The sequence below is a fragment of the Alternaria ethzedia genome, assembly GCF_023757985.1.
Source record: "Alternaria ethzedia strain BMP 0044 chromosome Unknown scaffold_23, whole genome shotgun sequence".
Lineage (NCBI taxonomy): Eukaryota > Fungi > Ascomycota > Dothideomycetes > Pleosporales > Pleosporaceae > Alternaria > Alternaria ethzedia.
The window spans coordinates 179,495-197,932 of NW_026056216.1; the positions used below are offsets into that span (position 1 = coordinate 179,495).

The 18,438-nt window shown below is 53.8% G+C and overlaps 8 protein-coding genes across 8 annotated transcripts; 4 read left to right on the forward strand and 4 right to left on the reverse strand.

The window, feature by feature from the left end:
* Positions 1–437: 437 nt before the first annotated feature.
* Positions 438–1,944, reverse strand: J4E87_007900 (uncharacterized protein; the record flags this gene model as incomplete). Its single annotated transcript, XM_049379493.1, has 3 exons — positions 438–1,649; positions 1,694–1,747; positions 1,798–1,944. The coding sequence occupies 3 exons, from the start codon at positions 1,942–1,944 to the stop codon at positions 438–440; spliced, it is 1,413 nt and encodes a 470-aa protein (XP_049230721.1).
* A 711-nt stretch (positions 1,945–2,655) lies between these two features.
* On the reverse strand, positions 2,656–3,334 carry J4E87_007901 (uncharacterized protein; the record flags this gene model as incomplete). The annotated part of the gene is made up of 3 exons (XM_049379494.1): positions 2,656–2,706; positions 2,754–3,112; positions 3,196–3,334. 3 exons carry the CDS (start codon positions 3,332–3,334, stop codon positions 2,656–2,658), a joined length of 549 nt encoding a protein of 182 aa, XP_049230722.1.
* Positions 3,335–3,908: 574 nt separating this feature from the next.
* J4E87_007902 (uncharacterized protein) lies at positions 3,909–5,072 on the forward strand (the record flags this gene model as incomplete). Its single annotated transcript, XM_049379495.1, has 2 exons — positions 3,909–4,015; positions 4,067–5,072. 2 exons carry the CDS (start codon positions 3,909–3,911, stop codon positions 5,070–5,072), a joined length of 1,113 nt encoding a protein of 370 aa, XP_049230723.1.
* A 468-nt stretch (positions 5,073–5,540) lies between these two features.
* On the reverse strand, positions 5,541–6,784 carry J4E87_007903 (uncharacterized protein; the record flags this gene model as incomplete). Its single annotated transcript, XM_049379496.1, has 2 exons — positions 5,541–6,121; positions 6,181–6,784. 2 exons carry the CDS (start codon positions 6,782–6,784, stop codon positions 5,541–5,543), a joined length of 1,185 nt encoding a protein of 394 aa, XP_049230724.1.
* Positions 6,785–7,044: 260 nt separating this feature from the next.
* On the forward strand, positions 7,045–7,739 carry J4E87_007904 (uncharacterized protein; the record flags this gene model as incomplete). The annotated part of the gene is made up of 3 exons (XM_049379497.1): positions 7,045–7,366; positions 7,413–7,551; positions 7,601–7,739. 3 exons carry the CDS (start codon positions 7,045–7,047, stop codon positions 7,737–7,739), a joined length of 600 nt encoding a protein of 199 aa, XP_049230725.1.
* Positions 7,740–8,347: 608 nt separating this feature from the next.
* Positions 8,348–9,881, forward strand: J4E87_007905 (uncharacterized protein; the record flags this gene model as incomplete). Its single annotated transcript, XM_049379498.1, has 7 exons — positions 8,348–8,351; positions 8,391–8,415; positions 8,467–8,553; positions 8,599–8,802; positions 8,856–9,387; positions 9,447–9,480; positions 9,535–9,881. 7 exons carry the CDS (start codon positions 8,348–8,350, stop codon positions 9,879–9,881), a joined length of 1,233 nt encoding a protein of 410 aa, XP_049230726.1.
* Positions 9,882–13,526: 3,645 nt separating this feature from the next.
* J4E87_007906 (uncharacterized protein) lies at positions 13,527–14,492 on the forward strand (the record flags this gene model as incomplete). Its single annotated transcript, XM_049379499.1, has 1 exon — positions 13,527–14,492. The coding sequence occupies one exon, from the start codon at positions 13,527–13,529 to the stop codon at positions 14,490–14,492; it is 966 nt and encodes a 321-aa protein (XP_049230727.1).
* Positions 14,493–14,914: 422 nt separating this feature from the next.
* Positions 14,915–15,879, reverse strand: J4E87_007907 (uncharacterized protein; the record flags this gene model as incomplete). Its single annotated transcript, XM_049379500.1, has 3 exons — positions 14,915–15,586; positions 15,654–15,826; positions 15,876–15,879. The coding sequence occupies 3 exons, from the start codon at positions 15,877–15,879 to the stop codon at positions 14,915–14,917; spliced, it is 849 nt and encodes a 282-aa protein (XP_049230728.1).
* Between the last annotated feature and the right edge of the window lie 2,559 nt (positions 15,880–18,438).

Below are 18,438 nucleotides of genomic sequence, written 5' to 3' on the forward strand. Positions count from 1 at the left end.
ATCTGGTGTTGGGGACGGGGACGGGCAGGCAACATCATACCTAACCCCAGGCGCAACATTTGATGCTGAGCTGTTAGCGAGATCCAGTGCAGCAGGCGGCCCTAGACTTGTACAGACCTCAGTCGACATGGTTGTTAACCCAGATTCTGGTCTGGTACTGAATGAACTTGATTTATCATATATACTCAAGGTAAGCATCTACATGTCTTGCGCGCGCTGTGAGAACGACATTGTTGGCGTATATCGTCCTTCTTGTAATCGTTCAGACACTGTGGAGTAAAAGGACCTTAGCTCCAGTGTCGACAGTCCAACGGTAGCTTGTCGTCGTCATCTGACCGACCTTCTTCTCAGTGTCGTGCTGGCGTCCAAGCTTGGATCAGACCAAGCTCCAACATTCATCCCATACCAAATGGTCTTCGTCCGAGAACAACATTGTACTATTCCTGTTCGTCCTCGGCCTCACTGTCGTTATGGATCATGCCATGTAGTCCTTCCGTTTCAGCACCGATCAGAGGAGCCCTCTCGCCCTCGTGACGTGCGAGATGGCCTCCGATGCTGACAGCCAAAGTACTGAAGCCATGAATCATGGTACTTCCGAGCACAATGAAGCAAACAAGGGGCCATATCATAGTTGCTGTCCGTTGTCGCTCGACGGGCAGATCCTTGGGCGGATGTGGAAGGGGTAAGGATGTACCAGTTTCGAGCTGCGCGCGGGCTTCGATGGCGAGGAAGAGGGCACCGACACCCATTGGTCCAAAATGTCCGACAAAGAGGGCTTCGGTTGTAGTCTTTACAGATGGCAACATTTTCGTCTTGAAAAGCGTGAAAACGATCGGAATTCTGCGGAAGAGTAGGATGAGTGCGAGCAAAGCAACCAGTCGGAGAGGGGTAATTCCGTCCACCGCGTTGAAGCTCGCCCAGGGTATCATTGCTCCAAAGAAGATGAAGAAGGCCGAATTGATCAGCAAGTCGATGATGACGGGTAGTGCGGTTCCTTCAGTCGGGTTCTTTTGGTTGTGCGCGAAGCCACGGCCTGCGAAAAAGGCAACTAGGAAGTCGTCCACTCCAAGAACCGATGCCAGTCCGATGGAGAAGATGGCCAGGAGTAAGTAGAAGGCTAGGTAGGAGGCTCGGCCCATCCACTCGCGGCTGTGCGAGAACCTGTAGAGGCCGTTGAAGATGTATCCCAGGGCGATACCCAGGAGAACGCCTACCACGCACTGGTATAGGATAGTAACAAGGAACCATTTCGTGAAGAAGCCACGAGCGGTGTTCTTCAGGAGAAGGCTCAATCCCAGATACAGGAATGGGAAGGATATGCCGTCGTTGCAACCACTCTCCGCGCTCAACAAGTCCCTAATCCGCTTGGGTACTCGGGTGCTGAACTGGCTGTTCGACAGAACGGAAGCTGCGAGAACAGGATCTGTGGGCGTGAGGCAGGCCGATATCGTCAAAGCAGTCTGGAAGTCTGTGTCGAACAGGAACATAATAAGCATTCCGCACATCAGCCAACCAAACGTCATGACAGGCCCGAGAAGAACAAGCAGGGCGCGCCATTTCTTTTGGAGATAGCCTGCGGGAAGCTCCAGACCGACTACGAAGCACTGAATCCCGACGATGAGACGCGTCAGTTCTTGGATAATTTCATCCTGCGACGGTTAGTATTGTTTGTTTGTATGAGGAGCACACTTACGGAAAAGCCCCATTCATATGGCCTGAGGAGGTTGAGAGCGCGTGGTCCGACGATCTGTCGGTCTTGTTAGAAAAAGATTCATTCTTAAAGATCTCCGTACTTACGATACCAAAAAGCGTGGCTAATGGTGGTTCTGAGAGATGCAGGCGGTTCCGGATCATAAGCGAGAACAACGCGTACAATATGAGAAAGAAGGTTAGGGTCACATAGGTAACGTGCGGCCCCGTGGGCTCGAGTTGAGACCAGACCATGATGCTTTACTGTTGGTTAGAGGCACGCGTGCAATTGTGGTGAGTGAGTTGAAGTCTCTGCGAAGCTTGGGCGAGAGTAGGCGTTCTATGATCGCCGTGACGTCGAAGGTAAATGGCGAACTCTGGAACACCGCAAAGAAAGCGCGCGCTGGAAAGACAGCGGAGTTTCACGCACGATAACCTCGAGCGGCGAATATCACGGGGGACCTGGAGTGCAGGATTAATGGCGCGTTGGATCAGGTGTCGAGCGCGAAGGATCACGCTGCATGGAGGTGCGCATCGATGACGAAGGTTGGCTGGATTTGGCCTTGCGCTCGGACCGTAGTTGCCGGAAGTGGTGGCACCTTGCATGTTGAACCACACTACCAAGCATTCCAAGGTTAGGTGTGATGGACGTTCAGAAAGAGCAGTAGAGGAAGAGCAGTAGAGATGCCGTGCGAGTGCATGTTTGCGGAGAATTATCGCCCTATCATATGTATGCACCAGTCCCGAATGCGATAATGCAGCTAGGTCAAGCCACTATCTCCACGTGAGCACGCGAGGTAATCAATTCCTCTACTTTTGTGAATCCAGCGCCTCCCTTGAATATGGATATGCCCAACGCCGCTCCCGCGCGGTGATGCTACTCAATCTGGCCATGCCAGGCGCCTGCTATTAAAAATACATGCAAATTACAGTGAAACCAATGGTTGTGATTATGGGGATTGTCGGCTATGCGTCGTCCGGTGGGTTGTTGAAGAAAGCGAATCGTATCCTGTGGAGCTGGGGAAGTTAGTAATGCTTCGTCTGAAGAGTGTTGGGGTGCATACCGAGGGGAGCTTTGGAATGACGACTGCTATGGTCGCAAAGCAGTTGATGAGGAAATACGTCAGATTGTAATTCGTGTAGTGCGTGCTGACGAGAAATAGCACAATGGGTACGCTGAGAAGGAACTTCTTGGCTGGTGTGTATTGTTCGCCGTTGTCGATCTGTTCCCACATGTTCAAGTTGTCGTAGGCGCCCGAGTTGAAGTCAAAGGGCACACCGCGCACGTAGTGGAACATGAGGTAGGATCCCGCCACGTACGAAAGATTGACGAGGGTCCATGATGCTTCTTGCGACATGCCGGGGATGATGTCGAACAGAATCTTGCCAAAGAAGATGAGGACAAAGTGGATAGCCCAGGCGCCTGGAGGTGTTAGCATGAGATACAGAATAGCAACATATCATCTCAATCTCCTGCGACATGTGTGCGCGGTATCTCGTGCTCACCCTTTGCATTCACCCATTCGGCGTTGAGGTTGGGCAGGGCGGACTGGTCGCTCAGCTGCTCCAGAGACTCGGGGGGCTCTTTGTAGACAAGACTACTGCTACGTCGCCTCCTCGCGTCTTTTGCAGCATCCAGCGACATCTTGGAGTAGGACGAGGACGAGGGCGAGTCTGATGGGCGAGACCGCGGGTCGCCAGCAAAGCTCAGGCGGGAGGTGCGATTGAGGAGTATGGGTGACAGTTTGGCGGTATTGCTGGGTTCGTCGGGCGGCCGGGCGGTGGGAGAGGGGGATATATAATCGCGTGCGCGGGCTGAGGCTATGGGAGAGCTGCCACGGGCAATGGCATGTCAGTGAGGTCCTAAAGGAGCAAGGCGGCGACGTGGGCTTTCAGGGTCTTCTTACTGAGTACGCAATACCTTCCGGGGCGTCCGAGCTTTTGGCGTTGAGCGATTGGCGCAGAGAAGGGCGTGTAGACGGTAGCGATGTAGCGAGGCAGCGGGCAGAGAAGAGGAATCTGTTGGCAGAAGAGGAGGGAGTGAAGCCTCAGTCGGCAGGCGTGAAGACGGAGGCGTGGCAGGTCCACATGATGCTCCCAAAGACCGTGTTCCTAGCAATCACCGAGGCCGTGCCCTGAGCGCAACCATACAACTCTAGAACCAGACACTACCACCTCCGTCCGCCAAAGACCCTCCAACCACCACCCTTTTCACCACCATGGCCTCGGAAGCGCCGCCCCCGATGGAGCCCCACGCCCTCGCCCACGATGCACCGCCCGTCGATGCACCCGATGCGACGCAGAAGCCCGTCAAGCGCTCGTGGAGGTATGACGCGCCGACGGATTAAATGCAGTCCCCAGCTAATGTGCATAAAAGACGAAAATACCGCAAGATGCGCATCAGGTTCGAAGAGGCCATGAACGACAGCGACAGCCTCATCAAGCAGGAGTGGAAGGCCATGGGCACCGCCCGCCGCCTGCAGGAGAACAACGACCAGATCCTCGACATCCTGCTCGAGCTCAACGAGCAGACACGCGTCAACCCGCGCCTGCGCTTCGACCTGCGCAACCTCTCCGCCGCCGACACTGCCGTGCCCTCGCTGGAAGCCGTCCCCGATCCAGAACTGGTGAAAGCGCAGCTGCAGACGCTGCGAGATGACCTAGCCGCCAACACCATCACCCCCGAGGAATACGCGACACGGGCTGACCAACTGCACTCGTCGCAAGCGATACAGCAGACGCTCAAGTCGCTCGCCAGCCTCGAAGCCAAAGTCCCCCACACGACGCGCGCCGACCTGCCCGACCACCCCGTCGAGGGCATCGACCTTAGCGAGCATGCGCCGGGCTACATGTCGCCCACCCACGAAGACGAATACCTCCTCGCCACCGACCAACTCCTCGAGCAGCCCGGCTTCGACCAGGCCCTCCAGCAGGGCCGCCCCGTTCGCCTCGCATCCGCCCAGCCCCCACTCAGCGAAAAGGACCTCACCGTGCGCAACCCGGACAGCGTCTACAACTGGCTGCGCAAGCACCAGCCCCAAGTCTTCCTGCAAGACAAAGACGCGGCGCATCACGAGAACCTCTCCGAAAAGTCTGCCGCGCCAAAGACCAGCAAAGCCAACGCAACCAAGGTCAAACGCGAGTCAAACATTGGCGGCGGCGGCACACCCGCTCCCCGCGACCACGATGACGAAGACTCGGCCGCCCCTGAAACTGGCAAGGGACGACGCAAGACTGGTGGTGGCGACGACGACACCGCCTACCGACCCAAGGGCGGCAGCTCTCGTCCCGCAAAGCGTAAGCGGGAAGAGGGCGAGACGCCTGCGGGCAAGGGCAGCAGGAAGAAGAGTCGTCCAAGCGCCGTCACAGGGCCAGCTGTTTGACCTGCCTGCTAACAGCGCGCATAGAAGAGATGGCCTATCGAGCTGGGGTATGCACTCATTGCGTGCGCAGTTACGATAGCAAGACCTCGTACACATGCAACGTGCGGATCCACGCTGAGAACGCTTCCGTAGCCATCCCTTGTAAGACGTGCGAGCGCCGTGGCGCCGAGTGCATTGTCGATCCACTCAATACCGGAATCATGGATACATCCGTTTAACATCGTCGCAAAAATCATGTTGGAATTGGGTATGGCGTTATAGGGAAATATTGGCGTAACGATGGGTCTAACTATACCCTTGGGATATCATTCCCCGGAAATTTGTATCAATAGGAGTTAAGGTCCACCACTGGATATTTGGTATCATCCACACACGCAGCACAGAAAGATGCTGTTTTTCATTGCGTATCTGTACAACAATCAAACATTTCATATTCATACAGCAACAATCACATGTGTTGTCTATTTCCTACCTCAACGGCTTCCCCCTCGCACCCCCCACCATAACCGTCTCCGGCGCCTTGCCCGCCTCACTCATAAACGGCAAGCTCGTCTCAAGCACCTTCGACCCATCCACCAACAGCCCATTGCCCTTCCTCTGATCCTCAAGATACGCCGTCTTCGCCCTCTTCTCCTCAAGATACTGTTTCCTCTCCTTTGTCAACACCCATTCCTTCGGGAACTCCGCCCGTTTCTTCGGCGTATGATGTCTGAAATCAAAAGGCACGTCTTCAAACGTATCTTTGCCTTCCTTCGCTTCCTTGATAATAGCAGACAGGGTTTCGCCTAGGAACCGCTTGTTTTGTGCTTGTGTATCGAATTTCTCGCACGAGAGCTTGACGATGTTGGTGGAGGGGTTGTAGCGGGGTCCCGCGAGTTTGATCACTTTGGAGACTTGTTGGGTGGTGAGGGAGTGGGAGGCGGTCAGGTCGTTGGGCGAGAACTCGACGACGACTTTGTTGGCGGCGGGGTGCGATTCCCCGAGGTAGGATGTGTAGCGGAAGCGGAAGGGGGTGGAGGATGTGGGGGGTTCGAAGGGGCGGGCGAGGTCTGCGGAGGTGTTAGTATGTGTACTTCGTCTTGGGTATGTTGGAATCGTTCAAACGTACGACTCAGAAGCGGCAACTCCCACGCAATCAACCGCGCATACTCCCTCAACTCGCGGTGCTGCTCCAATTCTCCGTGTCCATGACTCGTCAGGTCGTCGCCGTAGTAATCCTCATCCGGTCCCATGCTCTCTTCTCCTTCGGCCCAGAAACCCGTGGATACCTTCCTCTTGTCATCCTCCTCAATATCAAAGTCCTCATCTGTTTCCAGGCCAAAGTCCTGAGTCTGTGGCAGACCGCGTTTTCCCTTGCGGAGGGCGTCGCGGACAACGTTCGGATCGATCTCTGCGAGGGACACGCGAAGGTTCTCCAACATGGCGGATTCGCGCTCTTGCGGTGTCATGTCTTGGAATGCCTTTGCCTGCGTAGTGTTCGAGAAGGAGGATTGAGGTAATTCCGGCGCCAATTCGTCCAGAGTCTCAGTCGGTGCCTTTGCATCTGCTGCGGTTACAGAGCCCTCTTTCGTGGGTTCGTTGGCGTACCGCCGCGGCGTTGTGGATATTGGCCGTTGCCATTGTGCGGATGTGTGTTTCGGTGCGGCGAGCGTTCGTATCCGCGAGGGGCATTGGCGTGACTGCAAGAGCAGTCTTCGTGGTATTGACGCCATTGGATGGGGTTGGGCGGGTGATGCTGTCGTCGACTTTTCGCGATGCAGGAATGCTTGGCGATGGGGTGCAAAGTGTGGCCGTGCGTTGGACCAATTGGAACTAAGATGGCCCCGACCTTCGCCGCTGTCCTGGCATCGTGACCATCTTGACGCCGACTTGCTTTCGACTTTTGGTTCTGATCTTGAGGGCAGTTGATGGCTGGACTGATCACACTCACCGTTTACTATTCCTCGATATCTTGACATCCATCACATCTGCCATGGCTTGGAACTGGACGGCTGATTCGAAGCTCTGCTTCGTGACTACCGGAGCAACGGCGCCATTTACCGAGCTCATTGAATCAGTGCTGAGTCCAACGTGTCTGGACTCATTACGCCAAGGCGGCTTTACACATCTCTTGGTCCAATATGGATCTGCCGAGGACGTGTACAAACAGTTCTCCAAACTCGCTTCAGCATATATGCAGGAGACCCCGTCAAAAGGAGACCTCATCATAGATGGCATAGATTTCAATCCGGACGGACTGAAAACCCAGTTCCAGTTGGTGCAGCGGTCGAAAGGCTTGGTTGTCTCACATGCTGGTACTAATAGCCGCTCTATTTGAATGATACATCTAACGATACATAGGATCTGGTTCCATCCTTGAAGCACTTCGCTATCAGATCCCACTCATCGTTGTGCCCAATACTGGGCTACTTGATAACCACCAAGAGGAGCTCGCCGTTGCGATGGAACGGAACAACTACCTCGTTCGTGGGGATGTAAAGTACGATTATGTGATGAATTTGTGGTAGCACGAACTAATGGTTCTGTAGGAATCTCGCGCCTGCGATCAAGAAGTCAGACGAGTTCCGACTGAAGATGTCGCAATTCCCACCTATAACAAGTGGGAAGCATCGTGAGACTAAGAGCTTCGCGGCCATCATGGACGAGACGACGGGTTATATGGATTGATCCATCCCGCATCAGCACCTCTTCGACTTGTGTTCGCGCAAGAACTCGATTTTGAAGAGACTTGTGCACCTACCCGATGCTTGAGAGAAGGCCTCGATGTTCTGCATACATCATGTCTTGGATACTCAGTTCTCCATTAACAGGACTTTCGGTCTGAACACGGTACAAGAAGAAGCAGATATATGTCACTATCTCAAGGAATGACATTGTTGCATTAGGGTCCTATGTCGCTCCTGCAACGCAAGGATATGGGAGCATGTACCATAAGGACCAAGTGGACACGGTTGAAAACTGCGTCACCTGTCACTTCCATTGGGTCACGGCGTGGAACCGAGATTGGTTGCTCCGGGTGTCTATTGCGGCAGTCGCTTCCCCTTCGCCCTGAATGCGGGTTCGCAACTGCCCGTTATTCTACTGTGTACGTGCCTGCGACGTATGTATCTGAGCTCTACGGATTGTACCCGCAATTCTGGCTTGCAGTACTTTCTTCACTCGTTCACTTTCAAAACACCACTTGGTCTTTTCGTTCGACCTTCTTTCTCTGCTTTACTGCACCTCGATATTCGGGCACAGATACAGCAAACAATACCATCCACAGTCAATCCAGCATGCGTCCGCAGTCCTTCATCACAGCATTGTTGGCTACTGCAGCTTCCGTTGTAGCAGCCGCGCCTAGGTGAGAACCCTTCCGTACAAGCCCAGTATCATAGGCTTACGAGATCTGTAGTACCCTTCACGGCCGAAGCGTCGCCTTTGACTGGGGTACCGAGAAAGTGCGTGGCGTCAACATTGGCGGTTGGCTCGTCGTGGAGCCGTAAGCAAACCAGCACCCAATGTTTGCCTCGCCTGACAGACTCAGGTTCATCACACCGTCCATCTTCGAGAAGTACGACTCAGAAGAATGGCCAGTCTTTGACGAATGGACGCTTTGCGAGCGACTGGGCTACGATGCTTGTGCCGAAGTGCTGAAGCAACATTGGGATAACTTCGTCTCATTGGATGACTTTTGGAAGATCAAGAAGTCCGGCTTCAACGTCGTGCGCATTCCCGTCGGCTACTGGAGGTGAGACTTCCTACAATTCCATCATGCAACCCCACTAACGGCACACCTCATAGCTACGTGGAGCCCTGGGGCCCTTACATCGCCGGTGCAGCTCCCTACCTCGACGCCGCAATCGACTGGGCGCGCCAAACCGGTCTCAAGATCATCATCGACCTCCACGGCGCACCCAAATCCCAGAACGGCTTTGACCACAGCGGCCACACAGCATCTTGGCCATCCTGGGGCGACGCTGAGAGTCTAAGCCACACACACGCTGCACTCAGCGTGATCTCACAAAAGTACGCCAAACCAGAGATGCAAGATGTCGTTATCGCCATCCAGTTCCTCAACGAGCCCTTCCTATTGAAGCTCGATCGGGAGATGGTCAAACAGTTCTACAACGACGCGTATTGGAGTCTACGGGATATCAGCGACACACCCGCCATGATGCACGATGGTTTCGAGAACCCATCTTGGCTGAACGGCTTCCTGACTACCAAGGATGGTGCGAGCAATGTGATTGTCGATCATCATGAGTACCAGATCTTCGGCGATGGTGCGAACAGCATGTCCATCGACCAACACATCGCTCTTGCGTGCAACTCTGTATGTCACAGGCTCTCTGCCATCGCACCGGTAATCATCTACTAACCCCTGCCTTCCAGGTCACCAACTACGACAGCTCCGACAAATGGACCAGTAAGCCCCGCCCACCCCCTCCCTTCCCATCCGCACACTAACCCCCCACCCCAGTCGTAGGCGAATGGTCCGGCGCCTTCACAGACTGCGCCCCGCACCTTAACGGCTTCCACCTGGGCTCCCGCATGGAAGGCAGTTTCCCCGGCTCCTATTACATCGACACCTGCGCCGGCAAATCCGGTCCTGTCTCCTTGTGGTCTCAAGACTGGAAGAACAGCGTACGTCGCTACATCGAGGTCCAGCTCGATGCGTATGAGGCCAAGACCAAAGGATGGATCTTTTGGAACTTCAAGACTGAGGGGGGCGCGGGCGAGTGGGATTTGTTTCAGTTGATTGATGGGGGCGTTTTTCCGCAGCCGTTGGAGAGTAGGTGGTTTGAGAGGGCTTGTACAAACCTTTGAGTGGGCTTGAGGGTTGTGGGAGGAGACGGGTGTAATGTTGCGGTCGACGGGTGATGGGGTATGAGGTGGTACTTGTGTATGGGTATGTGGCATCTTAGCGGGTATGTACTGACATCGCATGTTGATATGAAAAGTCGTTCGTATATCACTCCCGTCTTCTCCTGATACGTCACCCCTTTCCCGCACTCTTGTGATATCATTTTACTAATTGTCGAAACATGGGTAGCGCGTCAATTTATGCGTAGACTAATCACGCATCTGCTAGGACCAGCCATGCGTTCACGCTAACTCCATGATATATAACCTGCTCCAGATCCCCACCACGAAAAGACCGTATCCAGCCATTTCTTTTCATTATTATATATCAATTTATATACATCCAGACATAATGGTTGCAAGACGAGTTCTGCGCAGCTAGTTTTGTCGACTACTGCTACGAAACCCATGACTTCTGTCGACACTACCTGCAATCTTATATATATAAATATATACCGCCACGACCAGAATTGTGCCATGCAATTCCGATCGGCACTCCCAGACCTTCGTTGTGAGACAATCTAGTCCGACAACCCTGATGTAACCGGGCCAGTGTCATTTGTATGGCATCCTAGCATCCAGGTGGTTGCGCCGTGGAGCCCTCATCGAGGGTCCGTAAGCTCTTCTGTTCCAGAAAGACGACTGAGCTGATGACAATAGGTTTCCTGAGCTGAGCGCGGTTTCTCCGTGCAACTCGATGTATACCGTGCGAGAAAGTGAAACGGCGCACGATGACATGTCTCGCGAACAAATACTCGAATCGCGGTTTACTCTGCGCGTCGCTCCTATATATACACCCGGATTCCCGTGCGTTGGCCTATTGGCTTATGTTGCGGAGCGCTGCTCGCATCGTCACTCGATAGCTGGAGGAGTTTCCTGCCACTCCATTCACCAGACGAACGGACTGTTCACGCCGTCGGCCAAAATTCAAGATCGACAGCCGACAGTCTTGACGTTCCTCCATGATGCGGTGCGTGCTGTCGTGGGCTCCGCCATTACACCAGATGAAGTTGATGTGGAGATTTCTCTAGTTGTGAAGACGTCGAGGCTGAAAAAGCGGGAAGAGAGCATGCCTTGTATAATTCTCCCTCTCTGTATATACGCGCACTCGCCGCGCTGCACGACTGTGTGCGAAAGCCGGTACGTATCCCAATCTCATTCGATCGCCCGCGGATGTAAAATGTGCTGGGCCTGTACGTTGGAAAGCGAAGATAACTAACAATTACCCAGATCATACGGGGAAAGGCTCCACGATACAGAATGTACCGTTGAAGCGTGCAGTGCTGGGTTCACTGGGAGGACAGAGTGCCTCAATGGCCACCATTGGATGATCTTGTCCGTCGTGCGCGACTCGCCAACGAAACGTCACAAAGATGAGCAACAGGCGGCAGATTATATACACCTGGCAAGTGTCCTTCGCGATTGCAGTCCCGCGACTCGCGAGGAGAATATGCACGATTGACTGTGAACTTCCTCATCCACTGGTACTGCGACGACACAGCGACGAGGCGCACACGATTGCCGCATCACTCAACCATCCCAAATACCAGTGTACTCTCGAACGCAAAGATCGCAACGAGAGACTTGCTTCAAAACCGAACACTCGATGCGTGCTTTCCTCCGCACTCCATTACGAGAACAGCATGCAAGTCCAACGCGCAAACTCTGCCCGTAAGAAAAATTGTCCTGCAAGGAGAAAGTTTCTGATACACAACCCTGCTACGATCACAAAGTCCAGAACCGCACATCGTCATTTTCTCCTCTCCGCACACCCGTCATTTACTATTTTTGCCCCCTGCGCACCGGAAGACGTGGGCTTCCCCGCTCGCCTCGAGCACCACGGCCCTCCTCTTTGTCCGCATTGCGTGTCTATGTTGCGTGCTCGGATCTCCCGAATCTTATCGGACAGACGCTCGGAGAGGAGGGTTGATGGCGCATGTGAAGTTGTGATAGATAGGAGGAAATCCAACAGTTTAAAGTGTACGGAATTCCGAACTGAAGACGCGCAGCGAATGAAGGCCGCTCCCACTGCCGCACATGCTGACGTGAAGTACCGAGCCAATTGCCTCGGTTTCCAACGGAATCTTAGTCGTTTAGTGCTGATTGCCGGTGCCGCGCTCGCTAGTTAGGGCCTGGGAACTGCAGCAACCAGCACAACGGTTTTGCGCCAAGGACTGGGTACCAATTTTGGGCTGTCACTGGGCAATGCGTGGTCTTCACCCCTTCTTTTTGATTTCAAGGCTGGGATGCGATCTGCGTGGCCCTGTCTGGGAAACCAGATGCACAGACTGAGGTTGCGATCGCATCGTGCAAATTATAAGGCGGTGGTCAGAGAGCGTTGTGTTCGCCCCGTAACGCGTCCAAACTTCTTGGGCACGAACGTCGCCAGGAGGAGCCTAACTCCTTTGGGATATCGCGTTTGGGCACCGGCCGGCTAGTGCTACTGACATGCACCGAACCACGGTCGAAAATTTCGAGTCTGTCATCAAAGTTCATCAGCTTGCTGTGCGCATATTCAACAAGCAGGTAGATGCTGGATTTCAATGATGACTTTGCTTCACGGACCAGACCTTGGGCTGCTGGATGAGCTCTCAATATACGACTTGCGAAGTACCTCCTATCTGGCAATAAAGACGACTTTCACATGACGTCTGGTCCACGTCCGCGACCCGCATCGTTCATGCAAGGACAAGACTCCGTGGGGTCCTCGGCAGCTGCGTAATGCAGACGAAACGTGGGAGCACAGACGGAAAGTAATGGGAAACTTGGAAAATACGGTGCGAAATCCAAAGTGTCAAAAAGCTGTTGCTGGATTTTAGAGTTTCGGACCGGTTTACGTCGCTTTGTTTGGCAAGCCTCAACAGCCCAAGGCGCCTCATTACCAACGGCTTTAACGCGAGCGCTCTGGGAAATTGAGCACATGTCATCGGATCGTGGTGGGAGTGTGTTCTGGACCTGCTCGCTAATGACTTACTCCACATTATTCTCCGACACATCCCAGCGATCATGTTTCGCATCACATGGGATGCCTTGGGTACTGATGGGTTCTGTCGTGAAGTGACGAGCATCGCAGCTGTCTCTATGGAAACGTTCGAGCATGGACGGAGTTCACTGACATCTGCAATATGCAGTCCAACGGCTTTCTGAATGGTGAACCAGACTGTTGTTCTTTGGTGTGCATGTAGCTAAGGCATAGGCGAAAAACACACCCCGGTCCTCGTCTTTCTGAGGTCATCGGATGCGAGTCCGAACCACAACATCGCCCCGCCTCAGCAGCATTGAGCCAATGAGGCGCTTTGCCGGACAGTCGCTGGACTATTGACCGAACGGCTCTGCATGGATCAACCGTTTTTCTGGCGTATTACGAAGATCGCCCCGCCTTGCTTTGCGACTGTTAGCGGGGCCGGAGGGACGCGCAGCTGTGTTTCCCAGTTTCAGCTGTATTTGTATCCCGTGGCGCCCGTGGTCAACACAACAACAACAATCGCAAAAAAGCAACTAGCATGCCCCTATCAACATAAACATCCTCGCGCGAACACCTCCTGAAACATTGAACTCTCTTCGGACCCAGGAATCGAACTCAATCGAAATCAATCGCTCGCTGCCAGGATGTCGACTACCATTGGCGTGCCGTACGACGACCTTCGTCCCCATGTCCTGCGACAGAAGAAGTCGTTCTTCCAACGGCTGAACGAAACTCACGACCAGCTCCTTTCGCACATGCGGTCGTTGAAAGAGGACCCGGTGCTTTCGGTCAAGCAATCAGCAGAACGCACGCGGGCTTCATCGACAACATCGCTCACATCAGTGCCGGAGTCAGATCGGGAAAGCTCCCAGGACACGACCCGATGCACTGAATTCGACCTCGAGACACCAATCTCCAGCGGATTTCTATCCCCGCCAATCTCCCCCGTCGAAGGCAGCTTCTTCCCCATCCAGCAATTCCTAATGCCCATGGACCGTAAGCCCAGCAAGGAATTCATCCAAGGCATGCAAGGCTACGTGCACTGGAAGCAAGCAACCTACGAGTCCACCCTCAGTCCACCGATCTCCCCTCCCCAAACACCGCAAAGCAGCTACTCCTGGAGCTCCTCAAGAAGCACCCGCAGCGAGATGTCCGATGAGGAGATGGACGACTGGCTCGACCGGCCCATGGACGCAGACGTGCACCGCTTCCGCAAGATATCCGCCTCTTCGCTGGAAGAATCGTCTGACTCCGACAGCGACGACGAGAAGAAGATCCACGTCATCCAAGAGCAGCCAGAAGATGAAGACAGCGCGTCCCGCGAAGAACGCCAGCACATCTCCGCTATGTGGCGTGAGACGTGGTGCATGCGCGACTCTCAGGCTGATATCTCGTTTGAAGACCAGATCGGCGAGATTGCGCCCGAAGCTACGCTGAAGGCTTCGCCGAAATCAAACAAAACCAAGAACCGTGAGTCCAGGTTACTATCGCTACCGGATGAACTGCTCCGCACCATTGCTCTTCACGTACCGCAGGAGCACACGCAGCCTTTTCGGTTGAGCTGCGCGAAGTTCGATACCCTTATTCAAACACCACTGTGCTCTACTTGAGCTGTTCCAGAAATTTTCCTTTGTCATTTTTGCATCGCGTCCGACATTTGTCGAGATTGCAGTTATATACACTGCCCCGAAAAGGGAGCTAGAGAGAGAAGCCGCAAGGCACCATTGCATTACCGCATTTCATTATCTTGAGCAGTTTGAAATTTTGGCGGAAGAGTATCGCGTCGGAGACGGTGGGCCTGCCAATCACCATACTGCGTCGAACGAAGACAGCACCGAGTGATGCTGCCATCGACGGAAGAGATTGGCTGGGCGTGTGAGAAGGAAGCGTGATACACAGATGGAATTGGATACATAATCTTTATTAGTGTGAGCCATTAGATGAGAGATGGGGTATACATTAGACGAGACAGAGACAGAGAGAGAGAAACATAAGAAAGACATTACCATCACCATCAAACTTCGCTCTTACTTCATACCATCTCCTTCGCTTGTGGTCTCTGATACGTCCTCCCGCTCTCGTAGATGTCGTTTGAATGCATCGACTCAGTCACATCTACCTTTGTCGTCACAGTGATGTTGCCCATTCCACCGCTTCCATGTGCTTTGTTGTGCAGCCTCGTATCGCTCTCCGTGCTTCCTCGTTCCCCGCTTGTCGAGCTTCCTCCGGATGGACTCCTGCTTAAATCTCCAGCGTGCTTGTTCGTCGCATCGATTGTCGTGAGCATGTATGACTTGCCAGCAGCGCTATGACCTGCATACTCGCCTTCTGATGTCTTGTTCGATGCAAGAGGACCGTAGCTTTTGACCGCAGAGCGCTGCTTTGTACCTTTTCCGTATGCGTCTGAGAAATATCGCGGTTGGGAGTTCTTGCGGGAGCCGCTGCCGTATGTGGATACGAGGATGGATCGGAAAAGCGGTTTGAGGCAGGGGAGGTTGCCGGCGACGATACCGACGTTGCATTCGACGACGGTCCAGATGGTCATGTCGCGCGAGTCCCAGAGAAGGTCGCCTTCCCGCCCGTAATGAGGAAGGTAGGATAGTTTGACCAAAGCGGCGACTGTAGCGAATGTACCAAGGCCGAGGATGCAGATGAGGGACGCTTTGTGACGGCGGTTCATTTGGACGCCCCACAGCATAGGAATCTACATGGATGTGTTAGCATAGTCAATGCAGTAGTCACGATCTGGAAGCACTTGCAGGTATGCCCACTGAGAAGGCAATATCGGTGATGATGTTCAGCACGATATTCAGGAAGCCCAGGGCTTGTCTCGTCTGGATGGTCCAGCATGTGCCTTTGGCGCTTTGATCCCACATGAGACTGAGGGGTTGGCATTGCGTGACCACTGTAAGGGCGCAGCCGATGGTGTAAACCGTCATGAATACTAGGACTGGTTAGCTTCGCATATTGCTATCAGAGAGTTATGCACCCACTCATGATGCCGATAATCAAGCGCCTGTATAACCGTCCGACCGCAATCCGAAGGAGAAAGAACCCCACAGAGACCTTGACGAAACATATGGCGAACAGGAAGATCGGCTGCGAAATGAGGTTCAACCTCAGAGCGGCTACGAAGTCGTCCTTTTTGATGTAGTCGATGTGTTTTCCTGCCCCCATGTGAACCTGTGGTATAACAAGGCATTGACCAGCAATGCACTGCAGAGTGTTAGCAGTGTACAGTATCCCAAGAACAGTCGTTTCATACTAATGTCATAGCCAACAGCATCACATAGTCCTGATCGCACAAGTCAGTGTTGTTCACCCATGCCTTGCCAGCGGAGTACTCACGTCCCAACCAACATTCCTGATCATCTTAACTCGGACATAGAACCTCGCAATTGTCGTGAGCACGGCCACGACGGTGACGGTTAGCGTGCTCGCGAGGATGGTAGGACCCTGATCTTCGTAGGGTCGCATTGGTGGCATGGCTGCGCCGCTTTGCTGCATTGTGGAAAGCACGTCAATTGAAGGTGAAGGATTCCGGATCACGCAAGTTTTTCGAAGTTCAAGCAAGATGCTTGCACTATATGCAATATAATACCAGCGAGCGGGAGTTCGCGACGACGTCAGGGGTTTCACATGGCGTACGTCTTGAGACCAGCAGCTCCTGTCTGCAAGACCTTAAACCGCCACACGGAAGGACGGAGAGAATACAGTTAACGCGAACCTTGTTTTCTGGCATCTGCGATCCATCACGCGGCGCAAGAGGTCGGGCTCATCGAATCTGGTACCGAGCCATAACGACATGTGCTGGCGAGAAATCGTCTGGACTAGCCTCGCTACACCTGGAAGGAATGGTGGCTGTGGACAGCTGATTCGAGACGAAAGTATGGGTCTTTGCGTGGCAGACTGACGGGGCAGGAAATAGTATCCCTTGATCCAAGATTACCCCTGCAGACGCAGAGTCTCAAGTGCAGGGTCTCGGGCACGGCGCTGGTAGGGTAATCTAAGTGCGGTCCTAAAGAACCTCGGGAGTTGCGACGGCACTGGCGACGGCACTGAGCTGTGGCTGAACGCCCAGTGTAGCGGCACGTTCTGACAGTAGTTCATGAGTTGAATGGCCATTGGAGATGTCCTTCGTGCTACCAGTTAGTGAAGATTATTGAACCTACCCGCAAAAAGCAGACAAAGATGCGTAACTGAGCTACCGGCCACGTGGGTATGAAGCTGCCAAGGTAAGGCAGCGAGTGAGTATCCAAAGTGCCGCATGAACCTCACTCTAGAAATCGTTAAAGCGAGTGATGAAGAGCTAGAAGCTGCATGTCATACCGTTTACTGCACATCTTCGAAACTAAACCCACTGCACTGTGCTAGTCAAGAGCACGGGCCAGTGGAGAGTGATTTCGTCAATACGGAGTACAACCGAGCATTGACAGGAGAAGAGAGGAGTCGGCAGATCAGATTGAGGACATAGGTGGTATCATGCCATGGAGAGAAGGGCCGTTGCGGGAAAGTAGACGTGAGCAGATCCCCCGGGCCGCGTAGGCTGTGCTTGGACACGTCGTCTGCCGGTAAGCTGGAGAACATGCTGACACCATATAGCAGTACATCTACTGAAAACCGAGGCAGGACTGAAGAAAGCTGAGAGATCGGCTAATATCTGCTGCGCTTGTCGCTTCCAGGCACCTTGTAAGGAAGGTCGTAACAGACGGCACGCTTCCAGAGACTCGAAAGGTGGCGTGTAAGCCAATGACCGCGCCAGAATGGGGCCTCCCGTGCGGCTGCACGTTAGATTCGCAATCGAGATTAACCGGTAGCTTGGAGGCACTGGAGGCCTCACTGACCTTGCGCTCGGTGTGAATATGGAGTGGAGGAAGCGGGACGGGGAGTCGGCAAGACGGATCTCATCCCTTAGCGTGGCCTAGCGCCATGGCATGATTGCGCCACCAATGTGCAGCGGCATAGAATGCTTAGCAGTCTTCACCTAACACGCACGATATCCGAGCCACCAGGCCCGATGCAGGCTCCTGAATCATGGGAGGATCAGTACACTTTTCAGGGAATTTTCGCAAACCACATGGCTTGCCGCCAGGATGAATATTTCCTCTCCTGCACGTGGGCGGGTCGCGGCTCATTATGCAGGTCTCGGACGTGATGACCTGCAGACGTGGAACAGACTGGTATCAGGGCATTCTCGGCATGAAGAGATAGATTTACGGACATGACCGAGGTAGAGTTGTCGAAGTACCTGTTGTATGGGTAACTAACGATTGCGGAGCTCATACATTACTCGCAGCCGGCATGATTCAGAATGCTGCGCGCCCATCATGTTCCCGCGCATCAACTCTGGGTCGTCTTTATCCAAACGACGCTAGGCCCATGGCCATCCGAAGACCGGGCAGCCTTGACATGACACTATGGGTACATCGGCGCCATATGAGTTGTCCGGCAAGCTACTTCCGATCTTGCTATGCACATGTCGCCGAACGATGGCTCTCCGTATGGACTCGCTTGAGGATACGACCCGGTTCATAGGTAGCCCGCCAATCTAGCCTC